Source organism: Heteronotia binoei, chromosome 13 (assembly GCF_032191835.1).
Source record: "Heteronotia binoei isolate CCM8104 ecotype False Entrance Well chromosome 13, APGP_CSIRO_Hbin_v1, whole genome shotgun sequence".
NCBI classification, from domain to species: Eukaryota; Metazoa; Chordata; class Lepidosauria; order Squamata; family Gekkonidae; genus Heteronotia; species Heteronotia binoei.
Genome location: NC_083235.1, coordinates 66,469,862 through 66,484,817, shown reverse-complemented (window position 1 = coordinate 66,484,817; position 14,956 = coordinate 66,469,862). Strand labels below are relative to the sequence as shown.

Genomic DNA, 14,956 nt, shown 5'->3' with positions numbered 1-14,956 from the left:
CTTTATTCTCCCTGTCTAATTAGAACCGCCAGTGTAACTGGCTGCGATCTGTGAGCCAAAATGGTAGCTTCTCAGCAAGCCGGCACTATGTCTCCCCAAGGAGCCACTCTCTGCATAATGATAAGAAAAAGAAAAACCCTTTTTTCCTTCTTGGTATCGATAGCTGTGATAAGAGGACACCAGCGTGTGCTGGTGATAGGACTGCCGTGAAAGTGAAGGAGCTAAAATGAAGGCGGTGCTGCTTCTGCTGTTGGATTATTTTGCTATTTCTTTATTATTGTTTTAGCTGCTCCTCCTCCAGAGCGCTCGGAGCAGTTGCATGTGGCTCTTGGGGCGAGTGGTCTCCCGTCTAGGCTCTGATGAAAGGTCCATGCATGTTCAGAGTCCCCAGCGCTACCATTCCCTGGCCAAGATTTCAGTTGACTGTGTTGGCATTGCCAGATGCCCTGCCTAACTGTGTCCTCCTCCCTTCTTTGTTTCTGCTCCTGGACTATGCAGGGTTCAGGAGAAACAGCCAAGGCAGTTCCCACCGGAGAAGTTGAGGACCTGCTGTGTGGGCTGATCCTCAGCAGCATCGGTTACAGGAGCCTCTCGATTGACCCAGCTGTGCCCTTTGATTGCAAGCAAGGGATTATTCCAAACAATTTGGGAAGAGTCCTCGGCGCCCCAGGTCAGTATGGCTAGGGCCACATGCGTAATGTGGAGAGCCAGTTTGGTGTAGTGGTGAAGTGTGCGGACTCTTACCTGGAAGAACCGGGTTTGATTCCCCACTCCTCCACTTGCACCTGCTGGCATGGCCTTGGGTCAGCCATAGCTCTGGCAGAGGTTGTCCTTGAAAGGGCAGCTGCTGTGAGAGCCCTCTCCAGCCCCACCCACCTCACAGGGTGCCTGTTGTGGGGGAGGAAGGTAAAGGAGATTGTGAGCCGCTCTGAGACTCTTCGGAGTGGAGGGCGGGATATAAATCCAATATCTTCATCTACCTCACAGGGTGTCTGTTGTGGGGGAGGAAGGGAAAGGAGATTGTCGGCCGCTCTGAGGCTCTGTCCTTGAAAGGACAGCTGTTGTGAGAGCCCTCTCAGCCCCACTGACCTCATAGGGTGTCTGTTGTGGGGGAGGAAGGGAAAGGAGATTGTAGGCCGCTCTGAGGCTCTGTCCTTGAAAGGACAGCTGTTGTGAGAGCCCTCTCCAGCCCCACCCACCTCACAGGGTGTCTGTTGTGGGGGAGGAAGGGAAAGGAGATTGTAGGCCGCTCTGAGGCTCTGTCCTTGAAAGGGCAGCTGCTGGGAGAGCCCTCTCCAGCCCCACCCACCTCACAGGGTGTCTGTTGTGGGGGAGGAAGGGAAAGGAGATTGTAGGCCGCTCTGAGGCTCTGTCCTTGAAAGGGCAGCTGCTGTGAGAGTCCTCTCAGCCCCACCCACCTCACAGGGTGTCTGTTGTGGGGGAGGAAGGGAAAGGAGATTGTAGGCCGCTCTGAGGCTCTGTCCTTGAAAGGGCAGCTGCTGGGAGAGCCCTCTCCAGCCCCACCCACCTCACAGGGTGTCTGTTGTGGGGGAGGAAGGGAAAGGAGATTGTGAGCCGCTCTGAGACTCTCCAGAGTGGAGGGCGGGATATAAATCCAATATCATCATCTTCTTCTAATAGAGAGTGCTGTGTGGCGGAGGAGGGTGTGCTTTGGCAGACTACTTGGAAGAGCCAGTGTGATGCAGAGTGCGTGACTTGGACTGAAAAGACCTGCGTTCAAATCTCCTGCCATTTTTCTGGCAGGGTGATTTTGGGCCCACCTTGTGCACTTGGGACAAAGCGGGGAGGGTGATACTAAGTATGCCATCCTGAGATGATTGGAGGAAGGGTTGGAGTAAAAATGTACTGGATAAAGAAGAGCGACTGGCTAGGATGATTTGGACTTCAACTGATGTGTGCCAGTTGGTTACCCTTTTGCTAAAACTGAAAGCTGTTTTGTGCCAATGGAGCGCATGGTGGTTTGGCTGTGACTTTTCTCCCTTGCGCAAAGCTTTCTCTCAGGTTAGCTGCAGACATACTGCGGTTATCAGAGTCTTATAGAAAACACTAAAGGATCCTGGTGTTTTGTTTGCTGTGTTCAAGCTAAAGAATCGTGTCAAGGCCGGTTAGCGGAATCCATCCTTGCAGAAAGACTTGGGTGTCTGCTGAACTAAACCGCCTGAGGGTCTGTAACACTTTGCAGGTCTCTACTGCAGCGGCTGGGTGAAGCGGGGGCCCGTAGGCGTCATCCTCACGACTATGAATGACAGCTTTGACACGGCTCAGTCTGTGCTGGAGGACCTGCGGTCTGGTACTCTGGATGTTCCAAAGGCCAAGGAAGGCTCTGAGTTGGTGAGAAGCATCCTTCGGTCTCGAGGTGAGTGTGGGTAGGAATCACGTCTCAACCGCTTAATAAGCCAGCCGACTCGGTTAGCTGCTGTATTTTAATTGGTGGCCGTTTTGGCAACTGTGGCAAGTCTCCTGTCATTCACTGCGCCTACCTACAGAGTACAACGATACTGACAACCTTGTGATTCAGGTTCCCAAAATAACACCATGAGTTTGGAATTTCAGATTAAAGAAGGTTACAGGTGCTTGGGACTTAGGTTTCTCAGGAGAAACCTGTTTGGTGTAGTGGTTAAGTGTGCGGTTAAGGAGAGCCAGTTTGGTGTAGTGGTTAAGTGTGCGGACTCTTATCTGGGAGAACTGGGTTTGATTCCCCACTCCTCCACTTGCACCTGCTGGCATGGCCTTGGGTCAGCCAGAGCTCTGGCAGAGGTTGTCCTTGAAAGGGCAGCTGCTGGGAGAGCCCTCTCCAGCCCCACCCACCTCACAGGGTGTCTGTTGTGGGGGAGGAAGGGAAAGGAGATTGTGAGCCGCTCTGAGACTCTTCGGAGTGGAGGGCGGGATATAAATCTTCTTCTTCTTCATGCTGCTCCTCTAAAATACGTATTATTGGATTGTGAGTCGCTTCGTTCTTCATGCTTGATTGTGATTTTAATTACTGTATTTTTCAGTCCATAAGGCGCTCTGGACCATAGGACGCACCTTCCTCCTGGGGGGCGATCCGCTGCCTCCGCCTTCGATCCCAGCACTTCCCCCGCGCCTGCCTGGCTCCAGCTCTGCTTCCAGCAAACGCTGGGATCGCTCCACGCTGCCCCCACCGCAAACCCAGCGCTTCGCGAGCGCCGGCTGCGGAGGGGGCAGCGTGCTTCCTCCGTGCCTGTCTGCCTGGCTCCAGCTCTGATGCTTAAAGCAAGTGCCGGGGTCGGAGGGCGGAGGGAGCGATCCTGGCGCTTGCTTTAAGCATCAGAGCTGGAGCCAGGCAGACAGGCACGGAGGAAGCACGCTTCCCTCTCTGCAGCCGGCGCTCACAAAGCGCTGGGGACAGCGTGGAGCGATCCCAGCGCTTGCTGGAAGCAGAGCTGGAGCCAGGCAGGCAGGCGCGGGGGAAGCGCCGGGATCGGAGGCGGAGGCAGCAGATTGCTCCCCCCCCCCCCAGAGGAAGGTACATCCTATCGTCCCTTCGCTCCATAAGACGCACACACTTTTCCCCCCACTTTTTTTGGGGGGGGGGGGAAGTGTGTCTTATGGTCCGAAAAATACTGTAATTTAATTAGTTTACATGTTGTGTTACTGAGGAGGCTCATAAATAAAAGCAATTCATTTCACGTTCTCCAGCTCTCTCTTCACATCCCGGACAATACCCACTCGTCCTCACTTGTAATGAGCCTTCCTTGTCTTAAACATCATGAGCACTCAGTTCTACTCGCTCCTCCCAGGAGCCACATTCTGCCAGGATGACTAGAATCTAGTTTTGTTGTTCAGTTACTCAAGTGTGCAGCTTGCTTTGCAACATCACCGTCAACATGCTTTGAGACGGGCTTTGTTCTGCTTTTATTGGCGGGGAATCAGTTGAATGTTTTATACTGAGTCAAACTGTTGGTCCAGCTAGCTTACTATGGTTTACTCTGGTTGGCAGAGGCTGTTCAAAGACTCAGGCAGAAGTCTTTCGCGTCACCTTCTGCCTGATGCTTTTAATTGCAGGTATCAGGGACTTTCTGCATGCAGAGCAGATGCTCTACCACTGAGCCCTGGTCCTTCCCCCAGTTTTTGCCATAGAGTGCATCTCATGCGATGATTTGCTAAATGGCAGTGATGTTTGCGTAGAAGATTAATCACAGGTGAAGTGGTCCAAGCTGGTAAAGCTATGAGAGGGGTGATATTATAGTTATCACTTTCCAGAGACTTGAAGGGTTATCCTAAGAGAGATCCAGAGTTTTAATATTTTCTCAGTGTGTGAAACCTAGAAAAGGATAGAATGAATATGCTGAGGGGAACGGGGGATCTTCTTCGTGGTCTCTGTGCAGTCCCACACATGGGTTTTCCCGCTGGAACGAACCCGACCTCGGAGAATTCAAAGCTAGCCTTAGGCGTTATTTTTGGCGCGCACTTCCTCCCGCCCTGGGGAGCAGGCATCCACTGCGCATGCCTGGAGCGGGGGGAAGGCGCTCCACCCACCAGTTTCTTTCCGACCGCCGCCCGGGATAGTCCTTCCTCGTTGCGTCTCCTCTCAACTAGCCTCCTCAACTGTCTTTTCTCCGTTACCGCTAACGTCTTCCTTCATTTTTCCCCACGTTTACTTCTGTCTGGTATAGTATAAAAAAAAAAAAAAAAAAATTCTTGTTATATCCTCCTGTTTCCTTTATCTCTCCCCTTTTCCTCCTTCCCCCCCCTCCCCCCGGGCGTATGGAAGGAAAAGTACTTAAAATCACTTTTAAAAAGTGTATTCGCTGTGGGACTAAGATCCCCTCCTCAGACGGCCACGCTTTGTGCCTAATTTGCCTGGGCGACACCCACAGGATTGACGCTTGTGCTCACTGTGCCCAGTTCGGCAAACAAGCTAAAAAGAACCGCGCCGCTAGACTGAATAGTCACCTACTGACCCAATCTCTGCGCCCAGCTATGTCTCAGTCTTCTGATCCGCAGAAATCTCCACAGAGGGTCGGTACGGTCCAGGCAGCTTCTGTGGCTATGACTCCCAGGAAGCTTAAGCCCTCAAAACACCCGAAGAAGCACCATGAATCCAAGAAACAACATGGTGACTCGACGGGAAAAGAGAAATCTTCTTCGCCTCACCAGTCAGCTTCGGATGCGAAAGCCGCCTTAGCGGTCTCTTCACTCCGAGTGCTCACGGCTCCAACACCGCCTCCAGTCCTGACTCCGGTAGATGCTATCGAATCCGAGGTCATCCGAATTGGCTCTCGTTCGCCTTCAATACAGGAATTCCTGCCGGAGGACCTCTTGGCGAAGGAACCTACACAGCCATCTTCACAGCTTCTTCAGCAACAGCAACTGCAGCAGCAAAAAGCTCTACAGCAACAGCAACTGCAAAAACAGCTCGACCTTGACTCCTTCCGGGACGTTACTGTCCCTCGTACCTACAAGGACGCTATGGTGTCTCCACTTCGCTTCGACTCTCCACGCCATCGAGACCACGCACCCGATAGACGTCACGGAAGATCACTCTCTAGGGACAGACATCTGGCGTCCCCTAGAATGAAGCACCGGTACCAGACATCCCCATACCGGGAGAAGACCACACGATACCGTGAGCGATCCCTCAGTAGAGACGAGGGGAGTCGGTACTATAGCAGATCACGCTCTCCATCCCGCTGCTCCTATCCGCGCTATACACCGTCAAGATCCCCTTCTATAGAATCCTACCGCACCCGTAGACACCGTGACTCACGGCACCAGGATGTGGGACATCGAGAAGGGTACCACGGCCGGTATCAACGACACGACTCGTCTAGGTACCAACAACAAGACCCGGCACGGTACCAGCAGCGGAAGGAATTGGGCCGGTACCAACCACAGGATTCAGCACGGTACCAACAACAGCACAGCCCAACACAGTACCAACAACAGCAAAGTCAAGCACGGTACCAACAGCAGCAAAGTCCAGCACGGTACCAACAACAGCAGAGTCCAGCACGGTACCAACAACAACAAAGTCCAGCACGGTACCAACGACACCTGTCATCTCGCTCCGAACATGCGGTATCGCCTCGCCATCGAGTTCCAGTCTCTCCTACACCATCAACATCTAAGCTAACTAAACCGCCCTTACCACCGGATCCCGAGGATCCACGGGACGAAGACGAGTCAGACCTTGAGGCTTCAGACTCTTCACAGTCCTTATCTCAGCCGGCCTCCCCAGCCTCTGACATAGTCAAGCCTGCAGATCTCTCTCCCTCAGAAGGGGCCAAGTCCTATTTGGACCTCATAACCGACATGGCCACAACTTTGAACATTAAGTTAACCACCGACCTTCCCAAGGTTACCGATGTCGTCCACGATTTGATCAATGCAGACCTACCTGCTACTTCATCATTGCCCATGCTTCCAGTCCACTTAGAGGCCCTCAAAGAGGCCTGGGATAAGCCAGCCTCTATACCACCAACATCCAAACGTGTCGAGTCACTGTACAAAATTCACGCCCCGGAGTCAAAATTTTTGTTTAACCATCCAGCGCCTAACTCTATGATTGTGCATTCGTCGTCAAAAACTAAGCAAACACGCCACCCTGTACCACCGGAGAAAGAGGGGCGTAAACTAGATACACTGGGGAGAAAACTTTATTCGATCTCCACAGCATCAGTAAAAATCAATAATTATATGGCTCATTTTGCGGCATATGCACACAACATTGCTACACAGCTCACCGCTCTGGTACCATCGTTACCTGAAACATCACAACGACAAGCCACCAAACTGCTAAGAGAGCTCAATCGTCTTAGCAAGCAACAGATTAACACTGTTCGCCACTCAGTCGGATGCACATCCAGATCAATGGCAACTGCAATAGCTCTCAGGAGACACGCCTGGCTTCGCTCGTCCTCCTTACAACAGGACATTAAGTATAAAATAGAAGATCTCCCATTTGATGGGCAGGGCCTGTTTAATGCCACCACGGACGACATCCTTACCACCGTGGATGACAGTAGGAAGAGAGCGAAACGACTGGGGGTAACCCAACAGCAACCTCAGGGTAACAGGCAGAGACCTTGGAGGACCCCCTTTTACAAGCGCACCAGATCTCCTAAGCAATCTGATTACTGGAGAAGAAGGGCACCCCCTGCGAAGCAACCCTTTCAACAACGCCAAAGACCGCAAGCTCCCAAAAAGACCACTCCTCCAAACAAGCAGTCTCTTTGACTTCACCTCCTCCACTCCCAGACTCCTCCCCTTCCTATCGACCTGGCAGTCCATAACAACGGACTCTTGGGTTCTGCAAATTGTAAAGAACGGTTACTTCATAGAGTTCACCTCACAACCAAAGAACTCGCATTTCCTCGTAACGCCCCCCTCACAGGCTCTAAAAGACGAAATCAACATCCTTCTGGCCAAACAGGCCATAGAGCCAATCCCCCCCCAATACCATCGCACGGGGTTTTACTCCCGGTACTTTCTGGTACCGAAGAGAGACGGGGGCCAGCGCCCAATCCTGGACTTACGCAGACTAAACAAATACATACGCCCCACAAAATTCCGTATGATTACCCTACAGTCCACACTGCCACTCATTCCCAAGGACGCGTGGATGGCCCTGATAGACCTGCAGGACGCGTACTTCCATATCACCATCAGCAGCTGCCACAGAAGATTCCTGAGGTTCGCCATAGGGGATGCCCACTACCAATTCAGGGCACTCCCCTTCGGCCTATCAACCGCACCAAGGGTCTTCACAAAATGTATGGCAGTGGTAGCAGCGTTCCTCCGTCAGCGGGGCATAGCCCTTTACCCCTATATAGACGATTGGTTGATGGTGGGAGCCTCGGAAGAGCAGCTCAAGGACCACGTTCAAATAACACTGCATCTCCTCACTACCCTAGGGTTGCAGGTCAACCACCAAAAGTCTCAACTCTCCCCCTCGCAGACAATACAATTCATCGGGGCATATCTATCCACCACAGACCATATGGCATACTTACCCATGGACAGGGTCACGACTATCCAAACCCTGGCCAACAGTATAATCTCCCATCCGACGCAAACAGCTCTCGTGTTTCAGCGCATGTTGGGTCTGATGGCAGCAACAACCGCTGTTCTCTCGTATGCTCGGCTCCACATGCGACCTCTTCAACTGTGGTTCGTCAAAACCTTTCACCCACAGCGCCAATCACAACGGACGCTACTTTCAGTTCCCAACCACATTCTGCCATCCCTACAGTGGTGGACAGGCCAGCACAATCTTCTACAAGGAATGCCATTCCTGAAACAATCACCTTCAACTGTTGTCACCACAGATGCGTCGAGGTGGGGGTGGGGAGCTCACCTCGATTCTCTGATGGCCCAAGGTCAGTGGACGGCGAACGAAAAGCTCCTGCATATCAATTGTCTCGAGCTCCTTGCTGTTCACAGGTCACTGAAATCCTTCCTGCCATTTCTGCACGGTCGCCACATACAAATAGCATCGGACAATGTGGCGACTGTGTTTTATATCAATCGGCAAGGAGGGACCGCGTCCTCCCGTCTCTGCAAGATGGCACTACGCTTGTGGCATTGGAGCATCGCTCACAAAATCCATCTGACTGCAGTGCACCTACCAGGAGTGCAGAATACGCAAGCAGATACTTTGAGCAGGATGACAGTGAACGATCACGAATGGTCTATCAACAGGAAGTATCTCCTCCCTGTCTTCACTATGTTTGGTGCCCCAACCATAGATGTCTTTGCGTCCCCGGACAACGCTCAATGCGAAATTTTCTACATGAGAGGACCCCCATCCTCCCTGTCACCAGGGGATGCGTTCCTACAAATGTGGAATGGCCCACTTCATTTCCTTTTTCCACCGATCCCGCTCATAACAAGGACAATTCAGAAATTGCAGCTGGACCACACGAACTGTGTCTTAATCACTCCTTGGTGGCCGCGCCAGGCGTGGTTTACCACTCTACTCCTCCTATCCAACAGGACTTATCACTGCTTCCCGCCGGTACAGGATCTTCTGTCACAACAGAAGGGCAGGGTCCTACACCACAATCCTTCAGTCCTCAAATTGACAGCTTGGAGGATCAGTTTTTAGGTTTTCCTGACGATGTCAGACACATCCTTCTGAACGCCAGGAAGCCTTCTACTAGGAAATCCTACACTGCCAAATGGAAACGCTTTACTCAATATGCCATGCGCAATAATTTCCACCCTGCGTCCTCCTCCATCTCGCAGATCCTTACTTACACCGTCTCTCTTTCGGAATCTGGCCTCACTTACTCCTCACTTAAGGTGCATCTGGCCGCCATTTCCGCCTTCCACCAGAGCATAGAGGGCCGCACAGTATTCGCACATCCTGTTACGAAATCCTTCTTGAAGGGAATTCTCCACCTTAAACCGCCGACGAGGCAATTCTGCCCTACATGGAGTTTATCTGTCGTGCTCAGTCAATTGATGAAGCCCCCCTTCGAACCAATGGGGTCTATCCCCATGCACCTCTTATCGTGGAAAACAGCCCTGCTAGTTGCACTCACCTCAGCTAAAAGGGCCAGTGACATTTGCGCTTTTCGATCTGATCCGCCCTACACTGTCTTTCATCACGACAGAGTGGTTCTGAGGCCGGACCCAAACTTCTTACCTAAAGTGGTGTCACCCTTCCACCTCCAAAGTGTAACCACTTTACCATCCTTTTTTCAACACCCCTCGGACTCGGGACAGAAATCTCTCCATAACCTCGACGTGCGTCGAGCCCTTGCCTTCTATTTGGACAGGACTGCTGCATTCCGTAAAGATACTGCATTGTTCGTTTCCTACGGAACCCACAAGAAGGGACAGAAACTCTCTATACAGAGACTGTCTAAGTGGCTGGTTGAAGCTATATCACTTTGTTACAAGTTAGCTAAACAACCAGCTCCAGAACCTCTAAGGGGTCACTCTACTAGGGCACTAGCCACATCCTCCGCCTTTGCGAGGGGCATACCCGTTGAAGACATCTGTGCAGCAGCAGTGTGGTCTTCATCGTCCACCTTCGCCACGCATTATGCTATGGACATTCATGCACGGCGAGATTCTTCCTTCGGGCAAGCCGTACTCCGCTCCATTTTCAACTGAGATGCCATGCTCTCCAATGGTGAGTGGGAGTACCTTTTACTCATCTGTTATGTATAAACTAACTTCTGAAATTTCTCTTTCAGAAACAGCACCCACCTCCGTGCAGGTTAGCTTATCAGTCACCCATGTGTGGGACTGCACAGAGACCACGAAGAAGATAAACAGGTTGCTTACCTGTAACTTATGATCTTCGAGTGGTCATCTGTGCAGTCACACACGCCCACCCATCCGTCCCCGCTGCTGTTTATGCGATTCTACATTTCTCAGACTATCTTGCACTTAACAGCGGCTGGAAAGAAACTGGTGGGTGGAGCGCCTTCCCCCCGCTCCAGGCATGCGCAGTGGATGCCTGCTCCCCAGGGCGGGAGGAAGTGCGCGCCAAAAATAACGCCTAAGGCTAGCTTTGAATTCTCCGAGGTCGGGTTCGTTCCAGCGGGAAAACCCATGTGTGTGACTGCACAGATGACCACTCGAAGATCATAAGTTACAGGTAAGCAACCTGTTTTTGTATGTGAAACATCATTGTCAGAATGTGAAAAACTACTCGTTTTGAATCATTTTCATAGTGATCCTTCTTTGTCTACCTGGGACAGCATGAGAAAGCCCAGTTGGGTGATAGTCATTACTGTATTTTTTGCTCCATAAGACGCACTTTCTCCCCCCCCAAAAAAAGTGTGGGGGGGAAGTGTGTTCGTCTTAAGGAGCAAATACTGCAAAAAATTCACACAAACACCTCCAAAAACTAGGTGCGTCTTATGGTCAGGTGCGTCTTACAGAGCGAAAAATACTTGCTTTTATTTGGTGCATCTCTAAACTAGTTCTTCATTATTAAGTGAACCAGAGGTGCTTCACTGCTTAAGGGAGAATAGTGCTGCAAGTGTCTTCCAAGTGAAAACTAAATCAATTTTAGTCACACTTTTAAGTCAGCCTAGTAACTGACATGCAAAGCATGCCTTTAACTGACCATCTGATTCGGCAGAGGCCTTTGCATAGAAGGCATGTGGGCTGTGGTGGAGCCAGCCTGCTCTGTCCTGCAGGCCCTGTTGTACCCTGCCCTCCAAGGTTTTTATAATGCCTGGAGTGGCTTTTCTTGCTCTCTGGTAAGCCATCACCAGGACCTGACTTTTGTAGGAATTACTTCCTGGGAAGGTCAGGGCTCCCAGCTTCTCTGCCAGTTCTGAGGCCTTGCCTTTGTGTCCCCTGCTGCCCAGCACCTGATCGCCACAGGGACTGTTTACTGCCTTGTAGGCCTCTGGAGGAATAGCCACTTGCCAACTGCACATCTTCTCCCTGGCACGCCTTTTAAAATAGCATGGCAATGGAAGTCTTTGTGGTACAGAGAACCTGTACCAGCATCAGAAGAACATGACAAAATAACTTAAGAAATTACAGATCTCTACAGAGTTACCTTTACCTTGCAGCTTTCCTGAGCCATTTAGGCCAGCACATGGTCAATGGCTGCCTCCTCAGTTAAGAGTTCTGCCTGTTTTCATGACTCAGCACCCAAAGAAAGAGACCTTCCTCCTTGCTCCCCTGAGCTTTATCACCTCTTTCCCTCTCCCATTGACCAGTCATGCTAGGTCAAGAAAGCTTTTCCTGATGTCTCCAAAAATTTATTCCTGTAGACTTTCTAGCTTTAATTCCTCCAAGTCTCTGTTCTCAGCTTGGGGAGGGGGGGTGCAGCTTGACCATCCCATTGTCTAGACCAGGGGCGTCAAACTCATTTGTTATGAGGTCCGGATCTGATACAAATGAGGCCTTGTTGGGCCGGGCCATGTCAGCTCTGGCTCTTTCCTTCCTTCCCCCGGAGGAGGAGGAGCCTCAGCCAATAGAAGGAAGAGAGACTTGGCTCAGTAGCTCCGCTGTGCGATTGAGAGAGCCTTGATAAACAAGCTCTGCTTTCCCCCTTCCTCCCCAAGGGAGGAGGCTTGGCCAGTGGAGAAACAGAGGTTTTGCTCTGTGGCTCCTGTGCAATTGAGCAAGCCTTGCAAAGTAAGCTGTGATGCAGAAGGAAGCAAGAGATAGAGAGAAGGAAGCAGATGACAGCCAGTTGCTCGAGGGCCTGATAGGAGCCCCCCGGAGGCCTGATTAGGCTCCTGAGATGCATCTTTGACACCCCTGGTCTAGACCTATTAACATTTGTACAAAGATGGACTGAAGTAGGTCTGGGAAGTAGTTGAACAGACTTTCCCCCTGCTGCGTGTTCTCTGCCCCGGCCGGGGGGGGGGGGGACTTTTAAAACTCAGAGCGAAGGTTTGCTCACTTCAAACCTCCAAAGAAAAAATGCATTTCTTCACATGGGCTTTAGTGGCTTCCACAGGGATGTAATTTCCGTGCCTTTGGAGAGCAGGTTGTTTCAATCTGTACATTCTCATTTGTTACGCTCTGACAGGGATTCATCCCGTTTCCTTTTCGGATTGGGAGAAGATCGATGCTGCCGAAGTGGCAAGAGGCAAGCTGGCTGGGAAGCCTCGAGAGAAGATAGTGGATCCGCGGGAGATGCTTGAATTGATTGGTTGCTGACCTGGGCATCTGTGCTGTGAGAACCGGCCACATTCCTGCTTGGGCCCTCTCGCTGTCAAAAATGGTGTCTCCACAGAAGGCTGAATTACTCCTCAGCCTGCACATTCTGGAGGCCCTGAGACTTGGCTGATTCTGGATTTCTAAGGGATGTGAATTGGTTAAAAAGCTTGTTGCCGCTATAGGCGGCAGTGCTCATTCGCAGCCTTGGTCCCCTTTGTGCTTTCCAGACCGTGAAAGTTAAGTGGATTCTAGTTGGATTCTGCAGTTCTAGACAAGCAGTAACTTACTCCTCCCCTTTCCATAATTGCTTTAATGATTCACTGGACCCCTTTTCCGGGACACATGAGGCACATAAAAGTTTAATCTTTTTAGGGGTAGGTAAACAGTGCCTTAATACTGCCTATGTTCTTTTTTTCGTATTATTTTGCCTAGCTCCATTTTTTTTTTTAATATATTGGGCTTTTATAAAGCATTTGGGAAAGGCAAAACTTCTTGAGCAAGTTTTCACTGGTGCTTGTTCAGAGAGAATGCAAACTTCCATAGAACATTCACCCTATAAATGTGTAGAGTATTCCCGTTTTTAACCTGCTTCAGGCATGCTGGACATGACAGAAAAGCAAAACTTAAGAAAATTCGGAGAAGATGCATAATCATGGAGACGTGCCAGACAGCGACGGAAGTATTGCTGGTCTTTTTCCTTCTGCCTGAAACTCAGTTTTTTCCATCTCTCTGATTTCATGTAACTTTGATGTCAGATTGTAGCGGAAGACATTTGTATAATGTTCAGAAAATAAAAATCTTCCTCCGATAGAACGTCAACCGAGGTCGGCAGCCTAGGATTCGTTGCCTTATCTGGTGCGTGTGCTTTGGCCTTCATGCCGGTTTGGTGACCTGCTGTGGCAGCAGTCAAAGAGCTCTTTGCAAACTTGACCAGTCCTCACCAATTTCAAGCACGCAGAGTCACTGTCAATTAGAAGCTGGATTACTGCTGCAGATAAAATAGCATGCATGCCTGATTAATTTGTGTGCTCTGGTTTGTATGCCACAGTAGAACACTCTGGTTGATGTTATCACTGGATTCTTGGCTTGTATATTTTAGAATTCTCAGACTTCACGAAGCGTTTCTCTTAGACTGCTCTGTTAGAGTAAAATGAAGCCACGTTCGTAATCCTAATTATCATCCAGAAGAACAGCGAAGGCTGTTAATAATGACTTTTCTGTCATGATGAAGGCACTCTGCCACTAGACTGGAAACGTATGCAGGTAGTCTCCAGCGGACTAAATGCAGCAAAAGGATAAATTACACCTACGTTGGCCATTGCTGTGATTTGCCTCCTTACTGTCTCTTGCCAGACCTGTCCTGGATGGCCCAGGCTAGCCTGATCTGGTCAGATCCTGGATGCTCAGCAGTGTCGGTCCTGGTCACTCCATGAATGTGAGGCCACCAAGGTTGCCACATGCACACACCCCTCTTGCCACAGCTCAAACACAGTATTAGATGTTGTTGATAACGCAGGGGTTGGTGATGGAATTTTTCACTCCAGGTGACTTGATTTGGCTGCTACATGGGTAGAACGCTGTCGTTTCCTGTAGCAAGCCCATAGAATATGAATGACTGATCCATATCCTTCAAACCTATGTACTCACTTCAAAGAGGGTTGGTCCCAGGCCTGCCTACACAGGTTTTAACAGCCTCTGTGGTCCATGTGTTTATTTCAAGAACACATTAGTATGCACGACGCTCACTGCTTCTGAGAAAAGTGTGGAGACATTTTCTCTGAAGCACTGCCTCTGGCTTAACCATCCATTCAGACTTTTGTACAACTATAATCAGGAGTAAAAAAAATTTTTTTACCTTGACTTTGCCTGTGATCTTTCTTGCTATCTGTGTATCTTCCTGTTCTCTGTCTGTATCTGCACTATCTGCTCTGTATCTGTGTTTCTTTCTACTATTTGTCTTTGTTCCTCTTTTCACCTTGCAGCTGAACCTGAGGGCCCCCAAACTGATGTGATGTTGGCAGTTGTGTGTTTTTTGAACATGGCACTGCCCCAATTAAGGTTGGGAAAAGGGAATCTCATTTTGATGGCAAAAAAGTGTGTGAGTACAGACCCCTACATTCCCATAACTTACCTCCCTGTCACCCTTGTCATTTGTTGCTTTTCTGGCAGCTGGGACTGTGATTCTGGGAGATAATCAGAATAGCAGTAAAATATTTGGGTGGAGGCACTGCAGAGAGGAAAGCCATAGGAGAATTTGGGTTCCCTAACCTGTATTCCTGAAGATTACCTACCTGTGTCTCTCTGTTTGTGATTACAAAACTGCTAC

The 14,956-nt window shown here is 50.3% G+C and overlaps 2 protein-coding genes across 4 annotated transcripts in view; one reads left to right on the top strand and one right to left on the bottom strand.

Annotated features, from left to right (window-relative positions):
- The window catches only part of FDXR (ferredoxin reductase), a 51,315-nt gene extending 37,866 nt beyond the window's left edge, over positions 1–13,449 (top strand). For both annotated transcript variants that reach the window (XM_060251930.1, XM_060251929.1), the window contains 3 exons: positions 499–670; positions 2,204–2,377; positions 12,500–13,449. In XM_060251930.1, coding sequence (XP_060107913.1) covers positions 499–670; positions 2,204–2,377; positions 12,500–12,630 — 477 coding nt within the window. In that variant the 3' untranslated portion in view covers positions 12,631–13,449. The remainder of the gene's footprint in view (positions 1–498; positions 671–2,203; positions 2,378–12,499) is intronic.
- Positions 1–14,956, bottom strand: part of TMEM104 (transmembrane protein 104) — a 495,754-nt gene that overhangs the window by 58,907 nt on the left and 421,891 nt on the right. The window lies entirely within an intron of this gene.